The sequence below is a fragment of the Salminus brasiliensis genome, chromosome 1 (assembly GCF_030463535.1).
Source record: "Salminus brasiliensis chromosome 1, fSalBra1.hap2, whole genome shotgun sequence".
NCBI lineage: Eukaryota > Metazoa > Chordata > Actinopteri > Characiformes > Bryconidae > Salminus > Salminus brasiliensis.
Genome location: NC_132878.1, coordinates 86529434 through 86556031, shown reverse-complemented (window position 1 = coordinate 86556031; position 26598 = coordinate 86529434). Strand labels below are relative to the sequence as shown.

General features: G+C 41.1%; 3 protein-coding genes across 5 annotated transcripts in view; all 3 read right to left on the bottom strand.

The window, feature by feature from the left end:
• The window catches only part of cdh17 (cadherin 17, LI cadherin (liver-intestine)), a 122983-nt gene that overhangs the window by 43735 nt on the left and 52650 nt on the right, over positions 1 to 26598 (bottom strand). The window lies entirely within an intron of this gene.
• Positions 309 to 26564, bottom strand: rad54b (RAD54 homolog B). Of its 3 annotated transcripts, none has more exons than XM_072691984.1 (16): positions 26480 to 26564; positions 25020 to 25139; positions 24279 to 24326; positions 22959 to 23190; positions 12593 to 12724; positions 11544 to 11831; positions 10147 to 10309; positions 8631 to 8856; positions 7239 to 7446; positions 6493 to 6632; positions 5320 to 5616; positions 4397 to 4545; positions 3703 to 3964; positions 2016 to 2082; positions 960 to 1160; positions 309 to 661 (listed from the first exon to the last, which is right to left on the bottom strand). In XM_072691984.1, the coding sequence occupies exons 2-16, from the start codon at positions 25128 to 25130 to the stop codon at positions 414 to 416; spliced, it is 2772 nt and encodes a 923-aa protein (XP_072548085.1). In that variant the 5' UTR covers positions 25131 to 25139; positions 26480 to 26564; the 3' UTR covers positions 309 to 413. The 3 variants fall into 3 exon arrangements, with proteins under 3 accessions (XP_072548085.1, XP_072548095.1, XP_072548104.1); XM_072691994.1 differs by having other exon boundaries at positions 309 to 658; XM_072692003.1 differs by lacking the exon at positions 26480 to 26564 and having other exon boundaries at positions 24275 to 24326; positions 25020 to 25122.
• LOC140565845 (fibrinogen silencer-binding protein) lies at positions 16608 to 20068 on the bottom strand. Its single transcript, XM_072692015.1, has 2 exons — positions 19307 to 20068; positions 16608 to 17444 (listed from the first exon to the last, which is right to left on the bottom strand). Exons 1-2 carry the CDS (start codon positions 19702 to 19704, stop codon positions 16865 to 16867), a joined length of 978 nt encoding a protein of 325 aa, XP_072548116.1. The 5' UTR covers positions 19705 to 20068; the 3' UTR covers positions 16608 to 16864.

The window sequence follows — 26598 nt, the reverse complement described above, 5'->3', positions numbered from 1 at the left end:
ACATTTTCCCATGGTAATCCGTTGATGTTAGCGATCACACTGGTAATCTGCTTGTTCTTCATACTGTTCTGATTCATTCCACCAGATGGATTTCTAAATAAATCTGCCGTCTAGGCCACACATTCAAAAATACAATCGCAGTAATTAGCCACAGGCCTAAACATAGATCCATAAACGTCTGAAACGAAAGCAGACCAAACAGTTTTGTCTGGAGGTGTCGAGCACAGATGGTGCAGATCAGTGTCCACGGCCATGACATCAGAAATTTGAGATATTTTAGTGAGTGGACTGCTCAAAAAAAGGTTTATTAACAAGGCAGCACATTTGAATCATGTATTCATCACATGTGTAAATATTTACACTTACAGTAACGTACAGAATCCTCACACAGATTACTCTCATCTATCAAAGTTTTAAGTTGGTGTGAGATTTTGTTCGGCTGTATTTTGGCTTTTAGAAGTGGTGCTCTGGAAGGCATATGTAACATGCTTGTGGGCGTGGTCTAGGTAAACGTCACCATACGACTGGACGGCTCCAGAGAAATGCCTCCAGTGCATGAGCTCAGACATGCTGACCCGTTGTGGAACACTAGAACTGGAACTGTTGGCACAGCGACCCAACTGACACGCTCTACCTTCAGCCACGTCTTCAGACACACCTGCTAAACACACACACATAAAATATACAACCATTCATACAAAACAGGCAACAGCTGCACAGATGCCTCACAGCAAATAAGCAAAGAGCGAAAATGTCTGTTACTGTAAGTAGATACGACATGATGCTAACCAATACCAGTTACATTTATATATATATATATATATATATATATATTTAAAGTGTGCTTGCATGTTGTTGGCTGTCTATGTTTCCCTGTGTATAAGTATGTAAGTATATGTTCATATATACACACACACACTGTGTGTGCTAAAAACTATATATATTTGTGTGTGTACTACCTGGTGTGCTTCCATCCCCCGAGCACTGGCAGTCCAGCAGGTCATGAGTGAGGCAGGCGGTATTAGCGTCAAAGGTAAAAAGGTCACGCAGCTCCTCAGCTGAGAAGTTGATGTGCTCAGCCTTTTTCCTCAGGTCCACTACTGCCCCAGATAGGCCCTGCTTACTCACCTGCCTCTGGTACATCTTTTCTTCTATTGTACCTGAGAAAGGGAAAGTTCACACTGTAACTGAGACTTCCTACTGTTCCTTTGTTTGTAACTCAAGGTGAGAAAAACACTGATACAAAGAGCCCACATCTCTTATTAATTTGCCTGGCCTACAAACATTGCATTATCTATAATGACTTACAGTGCTTGGACCCCAACGATTGCTACTTTATTTGCATTTACATTAATAGCATTTAGCTGACACGCTTATCCAGAGCGACTTACAAGATTACCCATATCACAGAGGTGTGCCAGTGTAGAGCTCAGGGTCTTACCCAATGACTCTAAATGGCGCAGCCTAGTACAGTACTGTGGTTCTATCCACAGTACTAATTACTTGATGTAATTCCAAAACTTCAATTTAATAAGGCACAGTGGTTATTTATCTCATACAGCTTTTCTCATCCACCATTAGAAAGCAACTGAAGCATGAAATCTGAATCTTTCTTTTTACATTTTGGTAATATTACCTAGATCCTTAGCAAACATCCACCCTCCCCACCTGTTTTTGTAGTGCAACCAGCCATTCCCAGTTGAAATACCTAGTCGAAATCTATGGAAACCCTACAGATTCTCCAATTTGTTCATAGTCAAGCAAGGCTGGAGCTAGACGAGTCAAGACTGCAGACCACACTATGACTAAACAGTGACAGCTGGTAATATCTGTGGTGTTATTGGGGCTATAAAAGAGTGATTGTGGCGTTCTAGTAGAGCACAGAGGTAAAGAGTGATAATGGTGTTGCTGTTGTTTTAGAGTGATAATAGTAATCATAATAGTGGGTTGTGGTCAGCAGAGGGTGTAATGGACATTATAGAAGTGGAATTACAGGAGTAATGTCATCATCTAACCTGTAGTTAGAAACCTGTAAATATGAACCGTTTTCTTCTGTCCATCTCTCCACACTCTGGCCATGGCCTGAAACAAATGTAGCACAAAACACATCATCACATTACTCATTTTTTACACCGACGGAAATGCTTGAGCTTGATTTAAGTATATAACAGTGTAATGTTCCTGTTATTGTGTTTTAAATCTGGAAATCTGCACTATTAATGCTTTGTTAGGGAAACTGTTAGGGATAATAATAATCAGAAGAAAAAGAAGAAGAAAAATAATACAATAAACACATGCCCAAAATTTAAATGTAAAAGCTAAAATATGATATTTAAAATGACTTTAAGTTATGTGAAAATATTATTATAAGTTATTAAGTTTTTGTTTTTATAGTCTAAAGTAAGTCATACAGTGTTCTAAACCACACTGATTCATCTGTGAAAACCGATGAAGATCTGATCTCAAAAGCTGATTTGAGAGACATTATCAGATGTTTATTCACAGAGAAGACATTGGTGACAGTGTAAGTCCAGTGTTATTGCTACTTCTGTCCCAATGTGTCCGAAGTGGTTGTGTGGATTGTTATTTAAAGGTATTCAAATAATAGGTATTCATGTACTGCTATTTCCACAAAAATTAAATTAACCATTAACCATAATAAACCAGTGAAGTGGCGGCAGGGTCATGGGCACCCGGGGCTCACTAATGTGATCCACAGAGGTCCCACCTCACAACTTACAGGACTTAAGGATCTGCTTCCAATCTTGATGCAAGATACCACAGCGCCTTGTCTTGAATGGACAGATTTGTGCCGGTACAGGAGGGACCAGCTCATTATTAGGCAGGTGCTTATGTTATGGCAGATCAGTGAATATATTCTCACATAACTATCACCTAATAATTACACTGTGTTCCAACCACATTGTGGATGCATGGCTAATCATAGAAACTATAGACTATATTGGCCCACCCATCCGATGTTCTCTGCACAAGACATTTTCTCATGCATTCAGCACCCCCTAGTGGGCCATGTTAGCGGTGCATAGTGGTCAGCCAAGAGCCTGCAAACTTCAAATACACGCCCCAAAAATTTTGCTAGGATAGCCTGACCTGGCCATTGTGTCAATTTTATTCCCAGTGGAACGACTGATTTCTAAGTGTTCAGAGATCTTTTTAAATCCCTTTCCACCATCATATACATCTACAACCTTCTTTCTGAAGGCCTCAGAGAGCTTATTGGATCGGACCATGGTAATAACACTCACTTTACCAATCCAGAGCAAAACAAACTACATTTCCAAGGTTTAAGTAAGACAGACTCCTCCAAAATCCCCTTTAATGATGTTCTAATGATCTGCAGCTGATGTGCTGCGATTTATTCTAATATTTTGACATTTGATGTAGTAATAAATGTGGAGGTGTTTTAATTTTTATTAATTACATTTTATGATTTAAATTACATTATATCAATATCAATATTGTTCAAATGTCCATATGTGCTAAATAAATAAACAAACAAACAAATAAACAAACAGACAAAGGTTTTGAATGGGGTGTCCTACTTTGCTTGACAAAGTTAAATTAAATTCTATCCAGTGCTTTAAGTATGAATATTAAGTAGTGTTATGTTTTTTGCTGTGGGATGACTGTGCTTTTTATCTGTTTAGCATTACTGTTTAGCATTGTTATGTTTGGACCAACCTGGATGTCATTAGCTGGGTTCCAGTCTATATCATACAAAACAAGATGGGAGGCACCAACAAGGTTAAGGCCCACCCCTCCAGCCTTAGAGCTGAGCAGGAACAGGAAGTGTGAGGAGTATGGACTGTTGAAGGATTCTACAATTCGCTGTCGCTGGCCAACAGGTGTCTGCCCATCAAGCCGACACCAGGTGTAGCCGAGGTGAGAGCACAGGTCTTGCAGTAGATCAAGAGTCTGTGTGTAGTTGGACACCAAAACAACCCTACAAAAAAATTAGGTACAGTATTAAAAGAAATTAGACACAATATTAGATACACAATATGGATAAACGTTTTGGGACACACCTCTTAACTGTATTGAGGTGTTTCATTCAGTTCCGCTGCAACAGGTGTATAAAATCAAGCAACTGTGAGTGATATAACTGAAAAGTGGATAAATGAATCGGGCAGTCCATTGTTTGGCAAATGCCAGGATAACGTTACCTGCATGATTGCACTGCGCCAACTGTAAAGTTTGGTGGAGACAGGGGTTGTTTTCAGGGGGTGGCCAACTCTGCATTAGTACCAATGGATTAAGAATGGTAGGTCATAAAAGCTCCTGTAGGTGTAACGTCTAGGTGTCCCAATACTTTTGTCCATATGGTGTATATATTTGGTAATAGATGATAAGGAAGCATGAGGGTATATGAATGTACTTGTCTGTGCGGTTGACATGCTGTATAGCGTTCAGAAGGTCTGTGAGCACAAGTAGTTTTCCAGAGTCTGCTGTGCAAAAGCTGCCAGTGGAGTAGGCCTCAGGGAAAAGCTCTGCTGAGAGGCCCTCATATAACTCATCAGTGTTCTCCTAAACAAAGACCAGGAGAGCAGAGTAAAGAAGAGAACACCTCCAGGTAAAACATGTTTTAAATAAGACAGGGTCCTCCAAAATCCCCTCATGATTAGAACCATGTTCTAATCATCTGCTGCACTTGATTCTAATTGTGAGATTTCTTAATGATTTTTATGACATCTCTTCAGTTGTATGTGTTTAGTTGTATTATGTCTCTTAACACTGTTCAAAGGAAGATATCCTTATTATATCCATATATTTAAATATGTTAAACATGCTTTTTCACATGACTGTACGTAAGCAAGCCAATTCGAGAGTACTTTAACTCTATGCACTTTGTTTGACGGTAACTGGTGGACTATAACATTTCATTACTTCATAGATACACTATTTGTCCAATGACACCCCTTCTATTTATTACATTTAGCAGTATTAAGGTTCACCAGTTGCTGACACAAGTGCACAATGCGCGCACACACACACACACACACACAGCTTGTATAATCACTATAGACAAGCACTGCCAGTAAAACTGCATACTCTGGAGAAGCCATGCATTAGCCCAAGCTCAACATACCCAATGTCAAGCGACAGCTAGAGGGGTATGTTGGAGTGAGGTTTGTGGTCCAGAACAAATTCCTTCCTGATATGCTTGGTGGAAAAAACACTGATGGGCAGGTGTCCACAAACTTTTGCCAGTATGGTGTATATTAATTGGACACCAATTGTGTTTTGAAGTTGAGTAAACTTGAATTTTTGCCCAAATTAGTTTTCAGCATGATCAGATACCTTTACAGTGTTGTAGAGAAGTCCTGGGTGGTTACAGAGTTTCTTGAGTGCGTTGATGCAGGCGAGGTGTGGGCTGTGTGAGAGTGTGTTGTATCCAGATAGATAGGCCCTGACAGACCTTGTGGAGAGCAGTGCACTGTAGAGCTGCATCTGGAGCTCTGTTGGCCTGCAGAAGACTGTCCATTCCAGTCGCTCTGGTAAGAAGTGGTTAATAATCTCCTGCGTCCGACGTAGAGTGAACACACTAGTCAGTCTCGCAAGTTCCGCTGCTCGCTCTTCACCCATAAACCTCTCTTCCTGAAAAAGATCACACCTTTTGACTTAAGACTTTCTCGAATTATGAATTTTCCCTAATTACCTAGATTATCCTACAAGTTACATGTAGTATGTAATAATGTAATAACTGCAACAAAATAAATGTTCAATAAAAGCAAACAATAACATTCCACATCCAAAGATCTGTGTTTAATGAATGTGATGTGAAATGTAAAAATATGACATAATATGATGATTAATTGAGAAACTATTTTTTTATGTAGCAATAAAGATGGGCTTTAATGAACAATGGAACATGGATATCTTTTTACAATTTGGAATACACAAACAGTCACTGAGCACTTTATTAGAAAGACTATACTAACACTGGCCTCCTTTTACCCTCAAGACCGCCTTTCTTTCACAAGATGTGGCAAGCATTCCTTTGAGATTCTGGTCCATGTTGACATAAATTCCTGCAGGTTTTCCAGCAGCACTTTCATGCTGAAAATCTCCTGTTCTTCCACATCCCTAAGCTGCTCTGTTGGATTCAGATCTGGTGACTGGTAAGGCCACTAAAGTGTACTGAACTCATTGTCACGTTAATGAAATCAGAGACTCTTGCTTTGTGAAATGGTGTATCCTCATGCTGGAAATAGCTATTTGTGGTTGTGAAGGTATAAGCATGGTCAGCAACAATACTCTGTGGCGTTCAAACAATGACTGACTGGTATTAACAAGCCCAAAGTGTGTCAAGAAAGCATCCCCCACACCATTACACCACCTCCTCAATGTGGGTTAATAAAGTGCTCAGTAAGTGTAAATGGGTATCCATCAAACTCTTACTGCAGGACCGTCACCTTCGAATCTGTGTTTTCAAGCGGTGTCTCTGTGTGTGTATATATATGAGTGGGCTACCTCAGTGCATGTGGGCTGTCGAGATCGGATAATTGGTTCTTCATAAATCTTTCTGTAAGCTGCTGAAGTTCCCAAAATGCCCGGATTCACAAACTCTATAATGGAGTAGAACTCTTGAAGATCATTCTGGACAGGAGTGCCTGTAGATTACCAGACAAGCAAGCACACACACACACCTTAATATTAGTACTTTCATATGAGAGTCCCATTACAGGCACCCTACACCAAATAAATATGACCAAATTAAATGAATTATATAACAGATTGATTAAAGATGTGAATAACTAGAACAATACCCACTCAGGAAGCATACATTATATGGACAAAAGTTTTGGGACACCTACACATTACGCCGACGGGAGCTTTTATGACATTCCACTATAAATCTATAGGCATTAATATGGAGTTGGTCCGCCAGTTGCAGCTCTAACAGTAATTTTGGAACTCCTCAGCTCTCTGCAACCCGCTCTGTAATTTTACTTGGTCTGCCACTTCGTAGCTGAGGTTCCTAAACGCTTCCACTTCAAAAAAACTACTCACAGTTGATGGTGGAGTATCTAAGAGGGAAGAAATTTCAGATCTGCATGACTACATTCTTGATTTTATACACCTGTGGCAATGGGACAGAATGAAACACCTCAATTCAATAAATAAGAGGTGTCCCAATACATGTGTCCATATAGTGTCTCTCAGTGAGACTGCAAACGGAAGTGTGAGAAAAAGACAAGTTTACTTGCTTAACTGACCTGTAAGAATGACTTTACGTTCACAAGCCAGAGCAGCGAGAGCACTGGCAGTCTTGATGCTGCTGTTTTTGAGACGATGGCCCTCGTCACAAATGACCAAGCCGAAATCCAGCTTCTTCAGAAGATCTATAGACCGCAGCAGCATCTCATAACTAATTACCATAACTGGAGACAAGGGAGAGGACACAAAGTCCTCCACTCGGTTGTCCTATGAAGACAACCCAAGACATATACAAGACATACATTAACAGCATACATGACAAAAATGCAGACGCATCTTTTCACATACACTTACATTACAGTCTTGTGGGACACATCTTTATATGCCCTTTTTCTAAGATACATAGATATTCCTCAAAAATCCTCAGAAATTTTAACAATTTCTGTTATTTTCTTGACTTATGTCTAAAGAAAGAATCTAAGGACGAAATTAAATATATAACATATAAAATGTTTAAGAAAGCCTCGACTGCAGGAGTTCAGAGGGTAAGAACCCTCTCTAAAATGTATCATTTCAAAGAGTTGAATTATATAATATAATATATATATAATTAGTATAATAATGTACAATTTAACAGGATTACAAGTGGAGACTGTTCTTTAAATACGGTTAGTTTCTACATATGGAAAATAATGGCTTTCTGACATCACACCACAGTGTTTTTAGGAATTGTTTAATTTTGTTTTTCTGTATTGATTTAACTGAATAATGGATACATAAGTAAACAAAAGAAAAGAAAATCTTAAGAAAATAATTCAGACTTCCTCAAAAGGATATATTAGGGCTTACATGCCCCAAGAACTGCATTTAAGAGCATTTTTATGAAGATTTAGATTTTTTTTAAAGCTTTTGTGAATCCTATAATTTTTCTTCTGCCTAGTTTGTTTTTTGTTAGAGCAGTGTGAACAAAAAGTGTGTTCTAGTGTACTATTCAGATCCACAATCTAGTGAAAAGCCTTCCCTGTACAGTAGAAACAGTTACTCCAACAAAGCAGGATAAACCTTTTAACACCCTTAATTTCAGAAGAAACAATGAAGATACAATTTAAGTTCAAAAAAGTTTTTTTGTGTTTTTTGTTGTGAAACTTTTTGTGCTAAATCCTATTTTTTTTTTTTGGAGCAGTGTGAACAGAAAATTAAGATTTGAAGCACTTTTTCTGTGGCCCTAGATGTAATACATGGATATGTGGGTGTAATGAGAATGGTCAAATCAGAATTAATGTGTTTCATGAAGTTGGCTCGCATTAATGACAAATACAGATCGTGAATGTGAGCCAACAAGGCAGCAGCCAATCAAAACAAATGTATTGAGCAATAAAGCTTCTAAAATGAGCCGAGCATAAAAGACATCTAGGCACAAACTCAAAGACACCTCCCCCACACCCACACACCTGGTCAACAGTAAAAACTCTTATCCTCTCTCTGCCAAGCCACTTGTTAAACTCTGCACCCCAGTTTTTCACCAGACTCCCGGGACACACCACCAGACCCCTCTTTAACACAGGCTGGCCACCATACGGGCCCTGTCTCAGCAGAGTCCACAGCACACACACACACTGCAGCGTCTTCCCCAGGCCCATCTCATCTGCTAGAATTGCTCCACAGCGTCCAGCCAACCTGAAAACACATCCTCATCAGACACACGGCTACACAGTACAGCAAATACACTGAACCAAATAATTCATGGTTTGATGAATTGTAACAAACAAAAGAAGATGCGTTAGCGCCTCATTTAAACATACACTATATGGACAAAAGTACTGGGACACCTGCTCATTTACTGTTTCTTGTTTCTTCTGAAATCTAGGGTGTTAAAAAAGTTTATTCCTGCTTTTGTTAAAGTAACAGTCTCTACTGTGCAGGGAAGAAGGCTTTCTAATAGATTTTGGAGCACTGCATTCAGTGACAAGAGTTTTAGTGAGGTCAGGATGTTGGATGATCAGCACCCTACCTCACCTCAACTCCCCAACTCAATTCTGGGATGCCTTATACCCCTCTAGTCCACGCCTGGCATTAGGCATGGTGCCAAGAGATTCATGTCCCTCTTCCCCAAACGTTGTCAGTACTTCTCTACAGGAAGTAGACAAGATGTGTGTGTGCATTTGCACATCTGTGTCAGCAATGGGTGCAACTTAAAGTTGCTGAACACTGCACTGCACTAAGCCCAGTGGAAATATGTACATGGATCAAAAACATTTTTGTAATTCATCACAATAACAACAAACATGGTTATAGTGCACTTGAATACCAAGTTACTGTTGGCCTATCGGAGGAGACGTGATAAGTCCTTGTCCTCCAAGTATCGGGGCATTGCTAGTGCTAGGGGTCAACAATTCAATATAATTCAACAAACAACTTTAAATGAGAAAGGGAATCAAATGTAGTTTATTTAAATCAATTAAACACAGAATTACTAGCAGTGCAACAATACAGTGAAACAGTGCAAAAATGTTATAATGGATAGCTAATGCATCTGTATTGTCTGAACACAGACGTTTCATATTCATGTCATGTTTCAAATTCCTGCCTCCCAGATCTAGTTCCATTACTAAATTCTGCAATAACATGGATGCAGTGAACATTTTTGTTTATTCATATTGTTAAAATATTGTGAGAACTGTGGATCGTGTAATAAAACCCTTAGCATTTCTTGAACAACATACTTTAGAAAAATGTTACTTGTAGGTGTTCACTGTAGGTAAAGTATTTGGCATTTGGCCTGGAGGTGAAGTTATGTGCAGTTGTTACATTTCTGTGCTTAAAAAGTAAATGTAATTATTTAAAAAGGTACATGACAACTGGATACTACCTAGTCTAGTCTATATTGTTCAGTTGGGTCTTTTTCTTACTGCCACCATACACCAAACACCATATTGTACATAGCAAGCAGAAATAAGATATCCCTACCTCATCCCCATGAGGCATTCGTACAGAAAGATCACACCTTCCCTCTGATGTGGCCGCAAATGATTCGTCAGGTGGGGGTCCACAACTACATCAACCAATGGGAGTCCAGTTTTATTACAAAGCCACTGATGATTGGCAGAGGGCCGGGGCATCACAAGGGCTCCTAATTGCAGCGATTGAAAAAGTCAGTCATTATTATAAAGCTGGAGATACTAGTCAAGTCAAGTCAAGTCAAATTTATGTGTATAGCGCTTTTTACAACTGTTGTCGTCACAAAGCAGCTTTACATAATTAGTACTTAATAAAGAACAGAGACAGAGAAGAAAGAAGGAATAACATGAAGCGTCAAAGACCCCCGTGAGCAAGCCAACGGCGACAGTGGCAAGGAAAAACTCCCTCAGAGCTGGAGGAAGAAACCTTGGGAGGAACCAAGACTCACAAGGGGGACCCATCCTCCTCTGGCCAGACTGTTTTAAACATTATTGATAAAAATTACCAAAGCAGATAGAACAGAAAGTTGATAGTGGTGATATTAATAGTGTCAGACAGGCAAGAGTCCATCTAGGACATACTACACTTACTACTAAGGCATTCGTAGGGAATGTTCAATGATAGATGTTAAGAACCTATAACAAACTCACATTAAAACTAAAGAAAAGGTTATATACTGATCAGCCATCGAATTAAAACGGGTGAAGTGAATAACACTGATCCTTAGGCAGCAAGTGAACAGTCAGTATTGAAGGTGATAAATGAGAAATGGGCAAGCATAAGGATTTGAGACACTTTTGAGAAGAGCCTAATTGCGACGGCTAGACAACTGCGTCAGAACATCTCCAAAACACCAGGCAGGTCTTGGGTGTTGCTTGCATGCAATGGTTAGAACCTAAGAAAGGTGCTTAAAGGAGACACAACTGGTTGACCAGCGATAGGTCGGGATGCACAGATCCGATACTAGGATTGGATATCAGTCCCGATACTAACAAAATTAGCCTGATCCAAAGGACCAATCCGTCAATCCTGATGCCTTAAGTCTCCCCGAGATGATCAGGTATATGGTTTATTAATTCTGGGTTATGGGTGCCCCAGAATTATTGATGTGCAAAACCCGTCTGATCTGATCTCATAGAAGAGCTTCTGGTGGCATTAGAGAGACCTTTCGATAATGTTATGGCTGATCAGTAGACGTGACCTGCAGGTTATACAAGAAATCTTAATATACACAGTAATATAATAATAATTATTATTATTATTATTATTATTATTATTATTAATAATAATAATAATAATAAATTGTATTTTTATTTGACTTTTAATTATTAAAAAAAAAAATTAAAAGGGATTTTTGGATGTCTAACCCTTTGGTCTGGCTATTTGGTGTGTGTTTGTATCTCTACCTGGGGCATTCGGGTCATGTCGGGGCTTGGGGACAGGCCTCTCAGGTTCAGGACCTTTAGTGGACCCTCCCTTCAGTGCTGGTCTGGCAAAGGGTTTAGTTAGAGGTCGGCTCACAGGTGCCCTGTTAACTGTTTCCAGTGGAACGTCCACAACGGCGTCCTGAAAACAACGCCCTTTGGCATAGTCTTCATCTGATATCACCCCCATGACCTCGATCTGCTTCCCTCCCACCATCAGAGTCTGGCCCTCACACAGGCTCTCCAGCTCAGACGCTTTATAGCCTGACCCTTGAACACACAAGCACACATTCACACAAGTCAAGTTCTCAGAAATGGGTCACGAGAGAAGTAAATGGATAACTCTGCATGTTTAGCTGAGGAAGGCTTGTAGCTTAGTATATTATCTACAACAGTGGCGGACTGAAGTTCTTTAATATTACACAGATGTTCAATGATCAATCTACAACAGACCGCTCTTGGGTTCCACCTTGAGGTGAGTGTGATTCCAATGCTAGTCTTTCAAAAGTAGCTGATCTCAGTGTAGTCGTACGCTATATGGACAAAAGTATTGGGACACCTGCTCATTTATTGTTTCTTTCATAGCCCAAAAAAATTAAGCTGCTTTTGTTGGAGCAACTGTAAGTGAGGTCAGGATGTTGCATAATCACCACCCCACCTCATACCCAACTTATCCCAAAAGCATTGAATGGAGCACTATCATACCAGAGAACACAGTTTCATTGCTCCATGGCACAATGTTGGGGGGGGCTTTACACCCCTCTTGCCCACGCTTACCATTGGCATAATGTGTATGGTCCCACCAGGTTCTAGGTTCGCTATATTTGTTTATCTGCTCAAGAGAGTCCTATTCTATTGGCAATACCTCTCTACAGGAACTAGACAAGCGTGTGTGTGTGCATTTGCAGATATGTGTAAGCAATGGGTGCAACTTAAAATAGCTGAATGCATTCATTACAAATGAAGGCGCTATCCACCTAGGTGACACATTTTTAGGTGGTGTCCTGGGCCTGTGCCATATTGAGGCTCACCTCGTCCGATATCTCGTCCTTCCATGTCTTTGAGGACGACACTCCGTCCCCTGGCCACAAGTACAGCATCGCCTTCCCAGCGCTTATGCTTCCTTGACGACGCTTTGCACCACACCACGCTGTAGTACTGTGCTGAAACACCAATAGAACAATGGTCATACCTTTGAATTCATTTGAGGATGAGTGTAAACAGGCAGTATTTGAAAGGAGGTGGCCATGCCACACCCCAAATGTATGTTTTCATAGCAGCTGTTGCAACTGAATAAAGTTTTATACAATATTTTGATCCTAAAAATGTATAGAGGCACCAATGCAGGCTTGAGACAACACTGACACACTGAGAAAACCATTTCTTATTATGTACTGATAATGATAACTCAAAATCTTATAAAAAAGCAAATAATGCTAACTTATTATGATGGAAAACTGAGTCAATGGGTGTGAATCTAAGGCCTTTAGGGCTTCTGTGCAAACAGAACTGTGTGAGGATGAGTGAGAAAGTAAAACAGACAGGAAGAGAAACTGAAGAAGCTACTAGGGCAGTTCAGTTACACAAAGGAAAAGAAAGCTTGTTTAGTTGCTCATTGTTTCAGTGATGAAGCTGAGAAGGAATCTAGTATATTGAATTCATTTTCAAGCTCATAAATATTGATAGGATTAATATTAGTCATAATAATGACCAATGTGACTCTGATTATTAGTGTTGTTGTGACCATCATTTAATTAATTATTTGTGCCATGGTGGCTTGTTGGTTACCACATTTGCCTCTCAGGGCTGGGATCTCTAAGTGGATTTGCCATGTTCTTCCTCTGTCCATGTGGTTTTCCTCCCACAGTCCAAAAACATGGGGATCAGGAGAACTGGTTACTTTAAAAATTGCCCATGTATGCATAAATGAGTGTATGCCTGTATGTCCAGTTATAGACTGGCACTCTGTCCTGGGTGAACTCCCTTAATCTCAAAGTAGTTTTTTTAGTTAAAAGTATGCTGTGCACAATTGGCTGACGCTTCTTGCCAGTCTGTGTTGGCTGAGTTTTAAGGATAGTGTAGAGTGTTAACTGTAAAGCATGCTTGGGTATTAACAAGGCGCTGTATTAATGTAACTTTTATTTGGTTCATTCAATTTAAATTATTTTTGGATATCATGATACGTCATTACCATACAAACAGTAGAAAGCCCTTATATCACTCACCCCTAGTCCCCAACTATGCCACAGCTGGATCACAATTACATAATTGTAGCTTGTGATCAATTATCACATAAATACACACATTAACAATCATCTTTTTATTATTAAAGTACAAGCCTTAGGTGTCCAATATGAAGGCTTGTACCACTACGAAATAATGCAAAATTTACTATTTTCCTGTTGCTAACCTAGTGGTAAGAGAGGGAAGCCAGCAACCAGAAAGTCGCTGGTTCAAGTCTCAAGACTGACAGAGTCCTGGTAGTATTCCCAACCATTATGTGACGCATTTGACTACCATGCATTAACACATCTGGCTAAAATCTTATCAGAATACAATCCAGATAAATGCACATGAAGTGACCAGGTGTACACTGGGTCTAAGAGTGCCATTAACCACAGTCTGAACCAAAGTGACTAAATGAGGTGGGCTTGGTCTGGATCAACTAAATCATGGTTTGGTTCATTTGCAGTGTGAAATGGTTCTGATTTTCAGACCAATTACAATAAGTTAAGGCTATCGACACCCTTAAAACAATAAAAGAAGAAAAAGAACATGTGTTCTGCCGAAATCGGACTCCCCTGCGTATGTGCATCTCGCAGCAGTATGGACAACAGATTACACCCTCAAGATTCCTGTATCTATTATAAATGTAGATTAACCCTTAATCATAGGCAGAAGTACCTGTGTGCAATTAAAGGGAGTCTGATTCTGGCAGAATTAGGCACAACACCTGGAGAGGCAACTTGCCGAATTGAGAACATGCCAAAATCCGATGCAGGCCTTTCTAAAACCCAATCAATGTCAAGTATAGGGAGACGCAGCTCACATAGAGATGACAATGGGACGTGGCAAAGTTCTTTAGCGGGTTCCCTAAACTGCAGTGTGGGCAAGACTTCTAAAACTACATTCTCCAATTGTAAGTTGCTCTGGATAAGAGAGAAATACTGTAAATACTGTAAATTTAACTCAGAAAAACAAGCTGTTCAAAACCAAGTGGCTCTCGCAATTTGCGACAATCTCCTTCATACATTGTCTTCACACACATACATGTCAGAAAGTTTGTCTCTTCACACACTGAACGTCACAAATACAGTTGCTACAAAGGTTGCTACGGAACACTTATCTAGCACTTCCTGGGAGACAACTGAGCATGTTTTCACACTCAGCCGTAGTTCCCTGGAGAGTTTGCTACCAAATACCTTTGTACTTCAACATAATTAAAATCATCCATTTCAGGGCATCATTGCTGAGATTCACACCCCTCATAAGCTTGCTTCCAGCAGGCAAAAGCTACTGTATCTTGTCAGAATGCCCTGTACCTGGCACTGGATCTGCATTACTGCAGTGTACAATTCAAAGAGCACCCTTCTCTCATTTCATTTCCAGTCAAAAGAGCCATTCAGTACAAGTTATTAATTTTCAACCCTCCCATTTCTTTTAGGAAAAGTTCATAGAAAGCTTGTCATATAAATCAGTTGGGAGACTTTTCCACATCTCCAAAGTTCAGTCTTAGAAATCAGAGCATTTTCTGTAATTCATCATCCCAGTAATCTCAAGTGGTGGCTCAGAGGACAAAGCACTCTGTTATTGATCACAGACTAGTGAATTCAATCACTGTCAAACTGCAACTGTTGGGCCTTAAAGCAAGGCAAGCCTCAAACCTCTCTTTTCCAAGGGGTGCTGTAGAATGGCTGAGCCTGTGCTTTATACCTGGCTTTCCAAGCCGGTATATGTAAAAACATTAAGTTGCATTAAGTATTACTTAAACTCTGAGTTGTCCACTGGACTAAGGCACCACCACCCTGATCCATGAAGCATCGCTGTTTTGGATCCTGGGTCATGCTGCTTTACATCAGCAGCCGGAGTCCAAGAGAGCACCATTGACCTTACTCTTTCAGGGGTGGGTTGATGGAACTCCCTCCCCACATCACTCCCAGTGTGATGTTATCAGCATAGCACAGGCATCTGCGCTCTCCTCAGAGTGTGCTGACTGCCTAGCGATACTGCACCAGGGGCAGGACAAAAAGAGGCAGCAGCTGGCTTCACATGGGTCAGAGGAGACATGCTAGTCTTCCCTCTCGTAGTGTGGATTGGGTAACTGGCCTTCCAAATTGTGTTGGGAATGGCTAGTGAAAGGGAGAGTTCACACGGAAAATGTGTAGACAATGGGGTAAAATTAGAAATACACCATTCATTAAAAAACTAAAATAAAATAAACCACACACACACACACACACACACACACACACACACACACACACACACACACACACACACACACACAGCATTGAGGTCGGGGGAGGGCAATCTTTGGTTCTGAGAACTTCAGCAGTTTGCAGATTTACTTTTTTTATCGTCTTGACAGCGACATATTTTTTCCAGATCCTTTCAACAACACTGTCGTCGCACATTTTTTTTCAGATCTGAAGCAAGAATAGAGCTTGATTTCCTTTCTTTCTCTCAAAGATGCAATCTTTTAGTCCTTTTATCGCATAGGGAGAATTTTAGACGACTACAATACTAGAGTTTCCACTGTTTCCACTGTTGAGTCCTGTTTTCTCTGGATCCTTTCATAAACCTCACACAGTTTCCTCCTCCTTTATGTCAAAAGTCCCTTAGGAAACATCTTCTGAAAATGAATAGATTGTACTTAATGGCCATTCTGACAGAAATCTAAATCAATGCAGGGTGGTCTCCAACTTGTTGTTGTTAAGGGGGTACCTGACCTGCCTTTAAATATACTATGCATCTTAGAGCTGTTTGAGTCAGGTGACATGCCACATAATGAATCATCCAAAAGAAGGCAATTATGATACACAGAGATTAATAATAAACTGGCCATTTATTACAACAAGTGAAACAGAACTCAACTCTGTTCACTGTAGTATACACAGACACATAAGAACGGACTTAGTTCTGTTATAAACATATTAAGGTATTCATGTAAAAAGGGGGGGGGGGGGGGGAGTCATGAAAAACTGTACAATGACAAAAGTCTGTTCACTGGAGCAGACGACGGTCATTTGATGACACACGCCTGCAGCGTTTGTTTATTCCCTTTATGCCATGTTCTGTGTGCGTCACATTAGCGGAAGTCCGTGCCGCAGTCGAGCCGCCTTTAGTTTCTCCACTTTGACCTTCGACCTCAGGAGCTCCTCCTCTAACTGTTGCTTTCTTTTCAGGCCCTCCCTCTTCTCCTCTAGATACAGCCCGAGCTTCCTGTGATTGGCCAGGAGAAGCTCATGTTCTTCCCGCATCATCTGCAATGACTCCGCTTCCATAATCTGGTTTCTGAATGCAACCCCTGCCCTCTGGTAGAGGTTTCGCCTCGGGGCAGCTGCCGAAGGTGACAGCGGCAAGTGAACGGAGGAGGGGCAGGGTGAAAGGGAGGCTGCGTAAACGTGCGAGACCAGTTCTTCTTCTTCTTCATCCTCTTCCTCCCCAACGTCATTCTCCGTATGTCCTGTAGCGTCTTGACTGCGTGGGGTCGTTATTGTAACAGGCGAACTGTGCGACATGTGCATCTGGAGATCGGGCGGTGGTTTGACATCTTCGGACTCCACCCTGATGGCCATGGCAATCGGTGTGTAGTCCAACATGGCGGGAAGAGACGAACTGCTGCCAGGTTGCTCTATTGGAGAACTCATCTTGTACTGCAACCTAAGACACGGAACAAAGTTAATACACGTATGATATGACAGTCCTTGCAGTAAATCTTTTTTTTGTCATGCAAAAACCTTGTATCTCCAAAATATATAAAATAGCAGCAAAAGTTGATGATTTACTGGTCCTGTATGACCAACAGTGATTGAAGGTATGCAGGACTGAAGGGAGTGAAAATGAGTGTGAGAGCGAGTGTGGCATCGGTCTTCTATCCCATACCATCTAAATATTGATTTTAAAGCTGATGGAAAAATAAAACTGTCAATTGTGTGTGTGTGGGGGGGGGGAGGGGGGGGGGGGGGGGGGCTAGACATGTATGTAAACTAAACCCAACTAATTTACATATATCCACCTATTCCATATACAGCCTTGCCAATAGGGCTTCAGCCAGGACCAATCCAATCAGAACAAAAGTCCATTCCATACAATAGCATGTAAACATTTGAGGCACCTCATCTGGGCAGTAAGTGTTTATTCACTCAGTAAAACACTAATATAAGACAAATAATATTAAAAATAATGTACATTAAACCATCTCCAAAGCTTTCCTCAGGAGAGTCTTGTATCATTTCTATAGTTATCAGACAAAACCTGGTTTGGTAGATTAATTCCTAATGATGTTAAATCAAGTGAGCTGGTGATGGAATTGTACACATTACTTATAAAGTAATTATAAATAATAACAGCACATTCTGTACTCTGGGGTCTATCACTATTGTCAGCATAGTAATTAACACTGCGATATACTGTCAAGTTCCAGGTCACACACCTGTACTTAAACCCTAACATCATATAATCTCAACAGAGACCCCACATCTTGTCAACTAATTCTGTTCAATTTCAATTAAATTGCAAAAATCTAATTTCCAAATCATTCAAAAAATATGTACATAAATACTTTAATTAATTAATAAATAAATTAATTAATTAATCCTTTTCTATTCTATACGTAAGCAGTCTACTCAAAAGCAATGGCCACCAGCCTGAGCTGGAGTAACCTCGTAAGTGACGGTGGAAAGTAACACTCTCTGGCACGGAGCAGACAGCCCTGGCGTTAGCTGTGCTGCGGAAATACGGTTAACGACATCCCAATCTCATCAGTGCTGCAGCTTACTACTGGCACAGAACGAAAGGAGAGTGTGTGACTTTCTAAACCCAAACGAAGCCGGACCACGGTAATGGAAACGGATTAGTTCAGAACACACTGTGCAACAGGAGTGGATGGGACTTTGACTGTCAGACAGCTGAGCATTACAATAAATGTGTTAGACTTCAATTAGACTAAAACTGGTCACTTTGTAAAGTAGAGGCCAATTTAGTGAGAAATATCTTAGTTACGAACACACAAATTTAACAGTCCTGAAGGGAGAGCATGTTTCACTGGCTTACTCAAATCATCACTGGGAGCACCAGCATGTATTTAATTACTTAAAAGGTTGATCAGTTTTAGTGGTCCTGTATGACCAACAGTGATTGAAAGTATACAGGACTGGAAGGTGTCAAAGTCATGAGCATGAGAGCGAGTATGGCATTGGCCTTCTGAGTAAACTGGGGTGTGTGTGTGTGTGCGTGTGTTTGAGTGAAGACCAATGAGGGCAAGTCTTTCTAAGAGGTCATTATCTGAAACGGGTATATTGCCCCTGTCAAGCAAAAACCTTGCATCTCCATTTCTGATCTAATGTGAACCAACGAATGGACCAATAGAAACGCTCCAAAATCACTTTTCATTTTCCCTTCTCCAGTACGGAAAAATGTTTTTTGGAGATACAATGTTTTTGCATGATGCCAACCTGTGCATATATTTTGTATATATGCAATTACATCTGGAGTGTGTGTGTGTGTGGGTGTTCAGTTCTAACCTGTGGAGGGTGTTGTGCTCTTTGTCCGTTGCATGAAACAGATGTGGGATCATCTCCATGATGCGCTTGGTGGGCTCAGAGATGCTGCCCCGGTATTCAGGTTGGGCGTGGCTTCGCTGAACCACTTCCTGCTTGGCGCTCTCCTTGAGTCGTTTGTAGAGGGTCCGAAGCCCCTGGGCCGTCCTGGGCGGCCTCTCTCCCCCCAGGCTGTTGTAGCGCTCGGCTATGCTCTCCCAGCACCGGTTCTTGTCCACGATCACGGCGTGCTTGTTGGTGTGCTCCTCCAAAATGCGGATGTGGGGCTGGACCAGGCGTAGCAGGTCCAGCTTCTCGGACAGGGTGAAGTTTGAGGAGCGCGCCTTGCCAACCATGCTGCTCGTCATGAACAAAGCAGACATCTTGGCTCTAGTTTGGTCTTGGCTTGCTTTAGGCTCTGCTTCTGTCCCCCCCAGCCTTCTTCTTTCCCCTCTTTCTTCTGACAAACCTGGCTGTCTTTCTCTCTTGAAAACACTCACACATGTGCAAGCAGCCCTGCGCTGCACTGCTTGGTTCTGTTACACAATACACACACATACACACACACACACACTCCACTCACTCACTCACTCACTCACACACAGAGGGACGTTAAGAAAAAGAATCAGGCTTAACTAGGCCAGCCTCGATTAGGCCCACGCCTACCGGGGAGGGCTTTGCTGAAATTCCTTTCAGCTTAAGCTGACGCAGGTTCAGTAAAGCTGCTTAAGCCTGGCCTGACCTACATAACAAACCCGACTGCATTAGGCTAGAAAAAACACAGGGAGACTCTCCTACAGCTCGGAGAGCATCGATGGGCATTCATTGGGTTTGAAGGGAACGACTGAGAAGGTGCTTACACGTAAACAGCCACCCGTGTCGGCGGTTAGACTCAAAACAAGGGCTTAAAAAGGCTTCGTGGTTAAAATGGGCCACTTTAACTGGGATATTTTACTGGTTAACTTTAATATGTTTCATAATTGAACGACTATAACGACCGAAACACCAGTTGCTCTCAGTTCCAGCCGCAGACAAAAGGCGCTTCGGGCAGTCCGCGCTGCGAGCTTGAGCTCTGCTCGGGATCTGCCTAGTGGCCGCTGGCGACCGTTGCCAGGGAGAGCCTGTCGGTCATCTCGAAACACGCGTCCGGATTGGTCGATATCGCAGGGAGGGCGGGGCTAACGCCGGAGTTTAATCCGCAGCCAGACCGAAGCCAAGTTCAGCACGGCGCTCATGCTGCACTACACCCGCTCGTCTGACACTGGAGTGAATAAACCCCACTGGCTCGTCTGTTTTCTCTCTGTTTTACTGAACTTAGGGACGGTTTAACGCGACCAAACGATCGGTAAGAGGAGGACTTTGGTTTGTTTTGGATGATGGGACAGAAGCACGCTTCCTAATCATTAACAAAGGGCACCTGATCTCCACGAGTGAACGAAGGGCTGCTTTAGGTGCGAGCTACCCAGTTTAAAACCAGCCTTTCCAGCATCCCTGCTTACCATCATCACTCCGGTTGATATGCCTGATATCACCGTTTCACACTCGAGATAAGAGACAGAGCTGATCATTAACTGTAAGGTGCTGAATACAATAGCCAATACCTTGGGGGTCAGCCCCAGAACAGGCATTGTGGGGACACCACATGGAAATTTGACATATATGGACATTTCATCTTTATGTGAACAATAGTAAGGGATGGAGGTAATATAAACGAATCAATTAAACTAAAGAACAGCTTTAAAAATGCAGAAATGTAATAGCATGCCCATATTTATTACGATTTAAAGCGTCTAAAATTAGAATCAGTCTTATTTAAACCCCAGAAATGAAGTCTTGTGGTTGATGTGGATTTTTGCACAAAGCATTTGCACTAATAACTTTACTACCTCACTGGACTCAATATTTATTACACACTGCATAATTTGCACACTACCCCCACTTATTTATTATCCTCTGTCTGTACTGTGTTGTGTTGTCTGTCCGCACTTGTTTGTGTTGCACTTGTGTTCTGTATGCACTGTGTCCTGGAGGAACGTTGTTTCGTTTCACTGTGTACTCTGTATGTAGTTGAAATGACAATAAAACCCACTTGACTTGACTTGGCACAGCAGATAACACCACTACTGGCCACTGAGCTACCACACCACGTGGGAGACTGGGGTTCAATTCCCGGTCTGGGTGACTATGCAGCGCTACATTAATAAGAGTTCTTGGGCAAGACTCCTAACACTACACTGGCCCACCTCTGTAACAGAAGTAACCTTGTGAGTGGCTCTGGATAAGAGCGTCAGCTTAAAAAAACAAAACAAAAAAAACAAACAAAAAAAAACACAGTAACAAGTCTGGTTTGCTCATGCATGCGTGGCATCAATAAGATGAGATTGGAAGCGCTCTCCAAAGAGCCATCAGAAAGAAGTTTGTAGATGCATAGGAGTCTGGGGTCCCGTCCACACATATACAGCTTTTTTTAAAAACTAAGATTTCTAAATATTTCTGTAAACACAGGAGACAAAAGACAAAAACTCATGTCTCCCCATATAGGGCGATAGTACCTTATAAATTGAGAGATCACCCAGAAGGAAGAAAACCCAGAGGTGTAATTCCAAATCACACATCATTCCCTATGTAGTGTACAATGCAAGTCACAGAATGACCAATCCTAAATCTAAACAGAGCACTATATGTCCGTAACAGAATAGTATTCACATTCATCCATATGTGGAAATCTGATATCTAGTGCTAACTGCTGTAGTTCCATGACTTAAGTAGTTCACTATTTAATAGGGTGTAAGGAGGTATTGGAGATTCAGTCAGAAACATGTATGGAGTATTTTCAGTTAACAAAAAGCATGTGTGTGGATGGGAAGCACAACACAGACAAAAACACTCTCCAATGAGGAGATTTTTTAAATAAACAACTAACTAATAACTAGATTTTTGAAAACTCTGTTTTCAGGGTGGGCGGGTCCTCTGCGTTTTTGCCTCCGTGTGGACTGAAATATTTTCCAAAACCAATGAAGGGAAATCTCTATTAAAAACAATATAGATCAGGATACGTGTGGACGGAGCCTGGGAGGGGATTTAAACATCTCATAACAATTAGAAATCAGCCGTTTCACCAGCCACAAAATAATTTACAAGTGCAGATCCTTTAAAACATCCAAAACATGGCTAGGTCCGGATGTTCTAGGAAGTTCAGCCCAAGAGCAGACCACATAATGCTAAGATGTCTCAAACACTCAATGCCAAAAGTGATTTCATCTACCATCAGAAAGAAACTGCACAGGTTTGATTTTAATAGGAGGTGTGCAAGGAGGAAACCCTTACTGTCAAAAAGCACCAGCTTCTGGGTTTGGCTCAGAGAAAATAGACATTTTCCTTAAAACTTTTTTTAAATTTTTTTTTTTAATGTTCAGTTTGATTTAACGGATAAATGAACTGATCACAGAACAGAGACTTCCTCAAAAGAAACACTCAAGTTTTTTCAATACTGCCGTTTCAATACTACGACATTTAACTCATTCGATATGTCCCAAACACACACTTCGATTCTCAGCCACATACGGAACTCCTAATTCAGCACAAGCACTTTCTGGGTCTTTGCACTTAATTAAAAAATAAACATACTGCAACTTACCAGCTGGAGAGGAGATGGGCGCAGCATGCTTTCTGAGCTGATCCGGGTGGTTTGACGTGGTTGACTCCAGGTGTACTTCTGAATTCATGGGGATACTTTGTAATTCCGGGGCATTTTCTTTACTCTCGGCCGGGGTAACAGCATTCAGAACCTTTACTAAAGCTTTACATACCCCAGAGGTTTGGGGCACAGCTGGAACGTCAACAGTCTTCTCAACCAAGTTAATCCGGACCTGCAGAGAAAACACCTTTATTGTTTGTTTTGGAGAATCAACCTTTAAATCTCTTGAAATGATCTCTTGAAACAGTAAACTGACCATTGTGTCTCTATTAAATTAAATGTCTTTAATTAGAGCAAACAAGACAAAAATGTACTCCCTGTTCTTTTTTAAATCATCAATAATTTACAAGTAGTCTAGATTGGAAGAGGATGGGTTCCCCTTGTGAGTCTTGGTTCCTCCCAAGGTTTCTTCCTGTGCTTGGAGAAAGTTTTGGCTTGCTAACCGGGGTTTGTATGTTGTTCTCCTGTCCTATTACTGGATTCCTGTAAAGCTTCTTTGTGATAACATCAGATGTAAAAAGCACTATACAAATAAAATTCATTTTATTTCAGTTCTTTTGTTCTTCTAATACACCCAAGCACAGACAGCCACATGGATGCTCTATAATGGTGTATCATGTTAAGTCCTTTCACTAAGTGGCAGTTATTACTGTTAAAGTGGGCTAAAGTTAAAGAAATGAACTGCATTTCACCAACTTCTATTTGTACAGTCTTAATGACAAAGTTCAATAATATGAATGAACCCAAGTATATTTGTATTCATATATACACACATCAAAATAATTGTTCTTGAGGTTGGGATTGATGTACCTAATGTCGAATAAAATCAGTAAATTTCTCCACCTGAGGTGGTAATTATTTTATTTTGAACTGACAATCCATGTAAACAGGGTTAAGTTTTTTTTTTTATTTTAATCAATAGTACATGTTTCACTAGTGCTGCAATGACAAAAATCCCCCCCCCCCCCCAACATGTGAAATTAAGGGAAAAAATACAAGAGTATGTGTGCAGAATGTGCAGAAGCATGTTCTCTGTAGGAAAGGTGCTCAATTATTTTACTTTGAGACAAACAAAACATGTAACTTGACCAGGAGTCTCCAAACCTATGCAAACTTAGATGTGCTAAAGTGAAATTAGGCCCATTCTCAGTGCGTGAGGATGGTTAGACCATTGTTAGACCAAATGATAACAGCCATTAACAAATCTGATCAGTGTTTGTTGATTGAGATGTTAGTTTATTTAAAAACACACTCACTGACCTCAGATGAAGGCTGATGACTCTCCACTCTCTGAGACTGGTGATGATGCTGTTGAAAGCAGACATTAAAATGTTTATTATGCAATTATTATTATTAATAATAACAAACAACGTTTATACATTCTTTATTCTAAAAATATTTTTTCTCCACATTATGCTGTTTAGATTAGGCTGCATAATCCACACACTGTCCTAGCTTGCTGTATCCATTTCACTGACACGTTCACGTGACGTTCTTGTTAGTCACGTACCACCTGAGCTACATTGGTGGAAATACTAACACCTTTAGCCTACATATTAGTCCACCATGGCAAATTCCACATGCATGCAAAATGTACATGACCAGTAGTGATTCTAAGTAATTCTGTCCGTTTAAACCGGGCTAAAAAGCATAAACTTCAACTTTATATAAACGATACACTTTTCTATCACTTTCGAGGCATTATTGGATATTTCAGTTGAGAGTCCTGCCAAATCAGATGGTCAGAAAATGCTATCTAAATTTGAAGAGAAATGTGTGAATCTGTGTCTGTTGCACACATTGGGACTCAATGCAAAGTAAAAAAGTAACCTGATCTAGAATCAGCTCTCATTAGCTGCCTAACAGGATTCAGTGAAAGGCAATAACTCATCCCAGATCAGTCTTCATACTCTGAGACATTTGAGAAATGTGCGACAGTGTTGTCACGACTGGGTTCGGATCAGCTTCACCAAAATTCACTAAAATGTTCAGTTAGCTTACCTTATGAATGCCATTTCCCAGTACTCCAGTCTGCGAGGGGGCAGGGGGCACAAACTTCGGCCTCTTTGCTGCGTTGCCCTGAAGCTGACTGGGGGCTGCAGACCGACGCATTCTTCTGTGCTGAAGAACAACAAACGCACAAGAGAAAAGCCATTAGATGTATAAAACACAAACTATAAAAATAATAATGGACTAATATTTGAGGTCACACTAATTGGAGATTTAACTACCAGCATGACCAACCTGACCACGTTAGTCAACCAGTTTGCTCAAGCTGATAGACCAGCTAAACCATGGGACTCATGGCTTACCAGCATAGGGCATGTTATCTCCTGGATGACCAGCTTTAATCACCTAGAACGTCAAGAACCAGCTTGTGTTGGCTGGTGTTGAGCTGCATTTTTAAGTGTAAAGAAATATGTAGCCATTGATATACACTGATATAGCGCTTTAGAACCGGTTGAAGACATGAGGACAGAAGAAAACAGATTTTGTAAGGCTGGATTGAGCAGAGACAGAGAGTTTGACTGCTGAATCCAGCCTTACAACACATCTGTTTTCTTCTGTCCTCATGTCTTCAACCGGTTCTAAAGCGCTATATCAGTGTATATCAATGGCTACATATTTCTTTACACTGATGTAGCGCTTTAGAACCGGTTGAAGACAGAGGACAGCTTGTGTTGGCTGGTGTTGAGCTGCATTTTTAAGTGTAAAGAAATATGTAGCCATTGATATACACTGATATAGCGCTTTAGAACCGGTTGAAGACATGAGGACAGAAGAAAACAGATGTGTTGTAAGGCTGGATTGAGCAGAGACAGAGAGTTTGACTGCTGAATTTGTGATCAGACATGGCACAAGTCCCTCACTACTCTTATAGTGGTACTGATGAGAAAGATGAGGCCAGTTAGGAGCTGCACTATACTCTCTAATGTTTGTGGACACCCCTTCTAATGAATGCATTCAGCTACCCAGTGGAGGAGTACTGCCAACAGAATAGGTGACCTCTGAATTGACGGAGCTCCATCCAACACTTCTGGGTTGAGTTGGAGAAGTGGGGATTAGGCAGGATAGGGTGGGGAGTCCTTGTCGACAAAAGCAATCAACTCCTCACAGCAGTGATCTAGAAGGAAGCCTTCCCTGGACAGCAGAGACAGGACAGTTCCTCCAGCAAAAGCAGGATCAACTCGTTTTGTGTTTTTCTTTTAGCTAATTCCCTTGATTTCAGAATTAACGACGAATGAGCAGGCGTCCCAATACTTTTGTCCATATAGCGTACTTCTATACATGTCGATTAGGCGGCCTAAGCGGAACTGACGTCATGTTGTTGTCAGATAGAGCTAGGGGAGCTAATGCTAGCTAGCCTAACTAGCTAACTAACTAACTAGCTGCAGAGCGTAAACCAGCCAACCACTACAAACAGACAGCTAAAGGAGTCGTTTTTAAGGTCGGTCACTTGCCTTTTCGTGAGGTCCTCTCCCTCAAACGCTAACGTTACGTCTTTCTTCCCTAAACTCAACCACTGCCGTTGCAGAGGAAACCTCCATGGAGTTTCGCGCCGGAATTACGTAGCCGACGC

What these genes read in the sequence shown, in the direction of transcription:
- LOC140565845 (XM_072692015.1), bottom strand. Translation starts at nt 19,704, where the DNA reads ATGTCTGCTTTGTTCATGACGAGCAGCATGGTTGGCAAGGCGCGCTCC. An exon ending in GAGCACAACACCCTCCACAG is followed by an intron (nt 17,445 to 19,306) that starts GTTAGAACTGAA and finishes TCCGTGTCTTAG; the next exon opens with GTTGCAGTACAAGATGAGTT.
- rad54b (XM_072691984.1), bottom strand. Translation starts at nt 25,130, where the DNA reads ATGCGTCGGTCTGCAGCCCCCAGTCAGCTTCAGGGCAACGCAGCAAAG. An exon ending in GCCCATCTCCTCTCCAGCTG is followed by an intron (nt 12,725 to 22,958) that starts GTAAGTTGCAGT and finishes TTGGTGTTTCAG; the next exon opens with CACAGTACTACAGCGTGGTG. An exon ending in GAGTTTTTACTGTTGACCAG is followed by an intron (nt 7,447 to 8,630) that starts GTGTGTGGGTGT and finishes TTGTCTTCATAG; the next exon opens with GACAACCGAGTGGAGGACTT.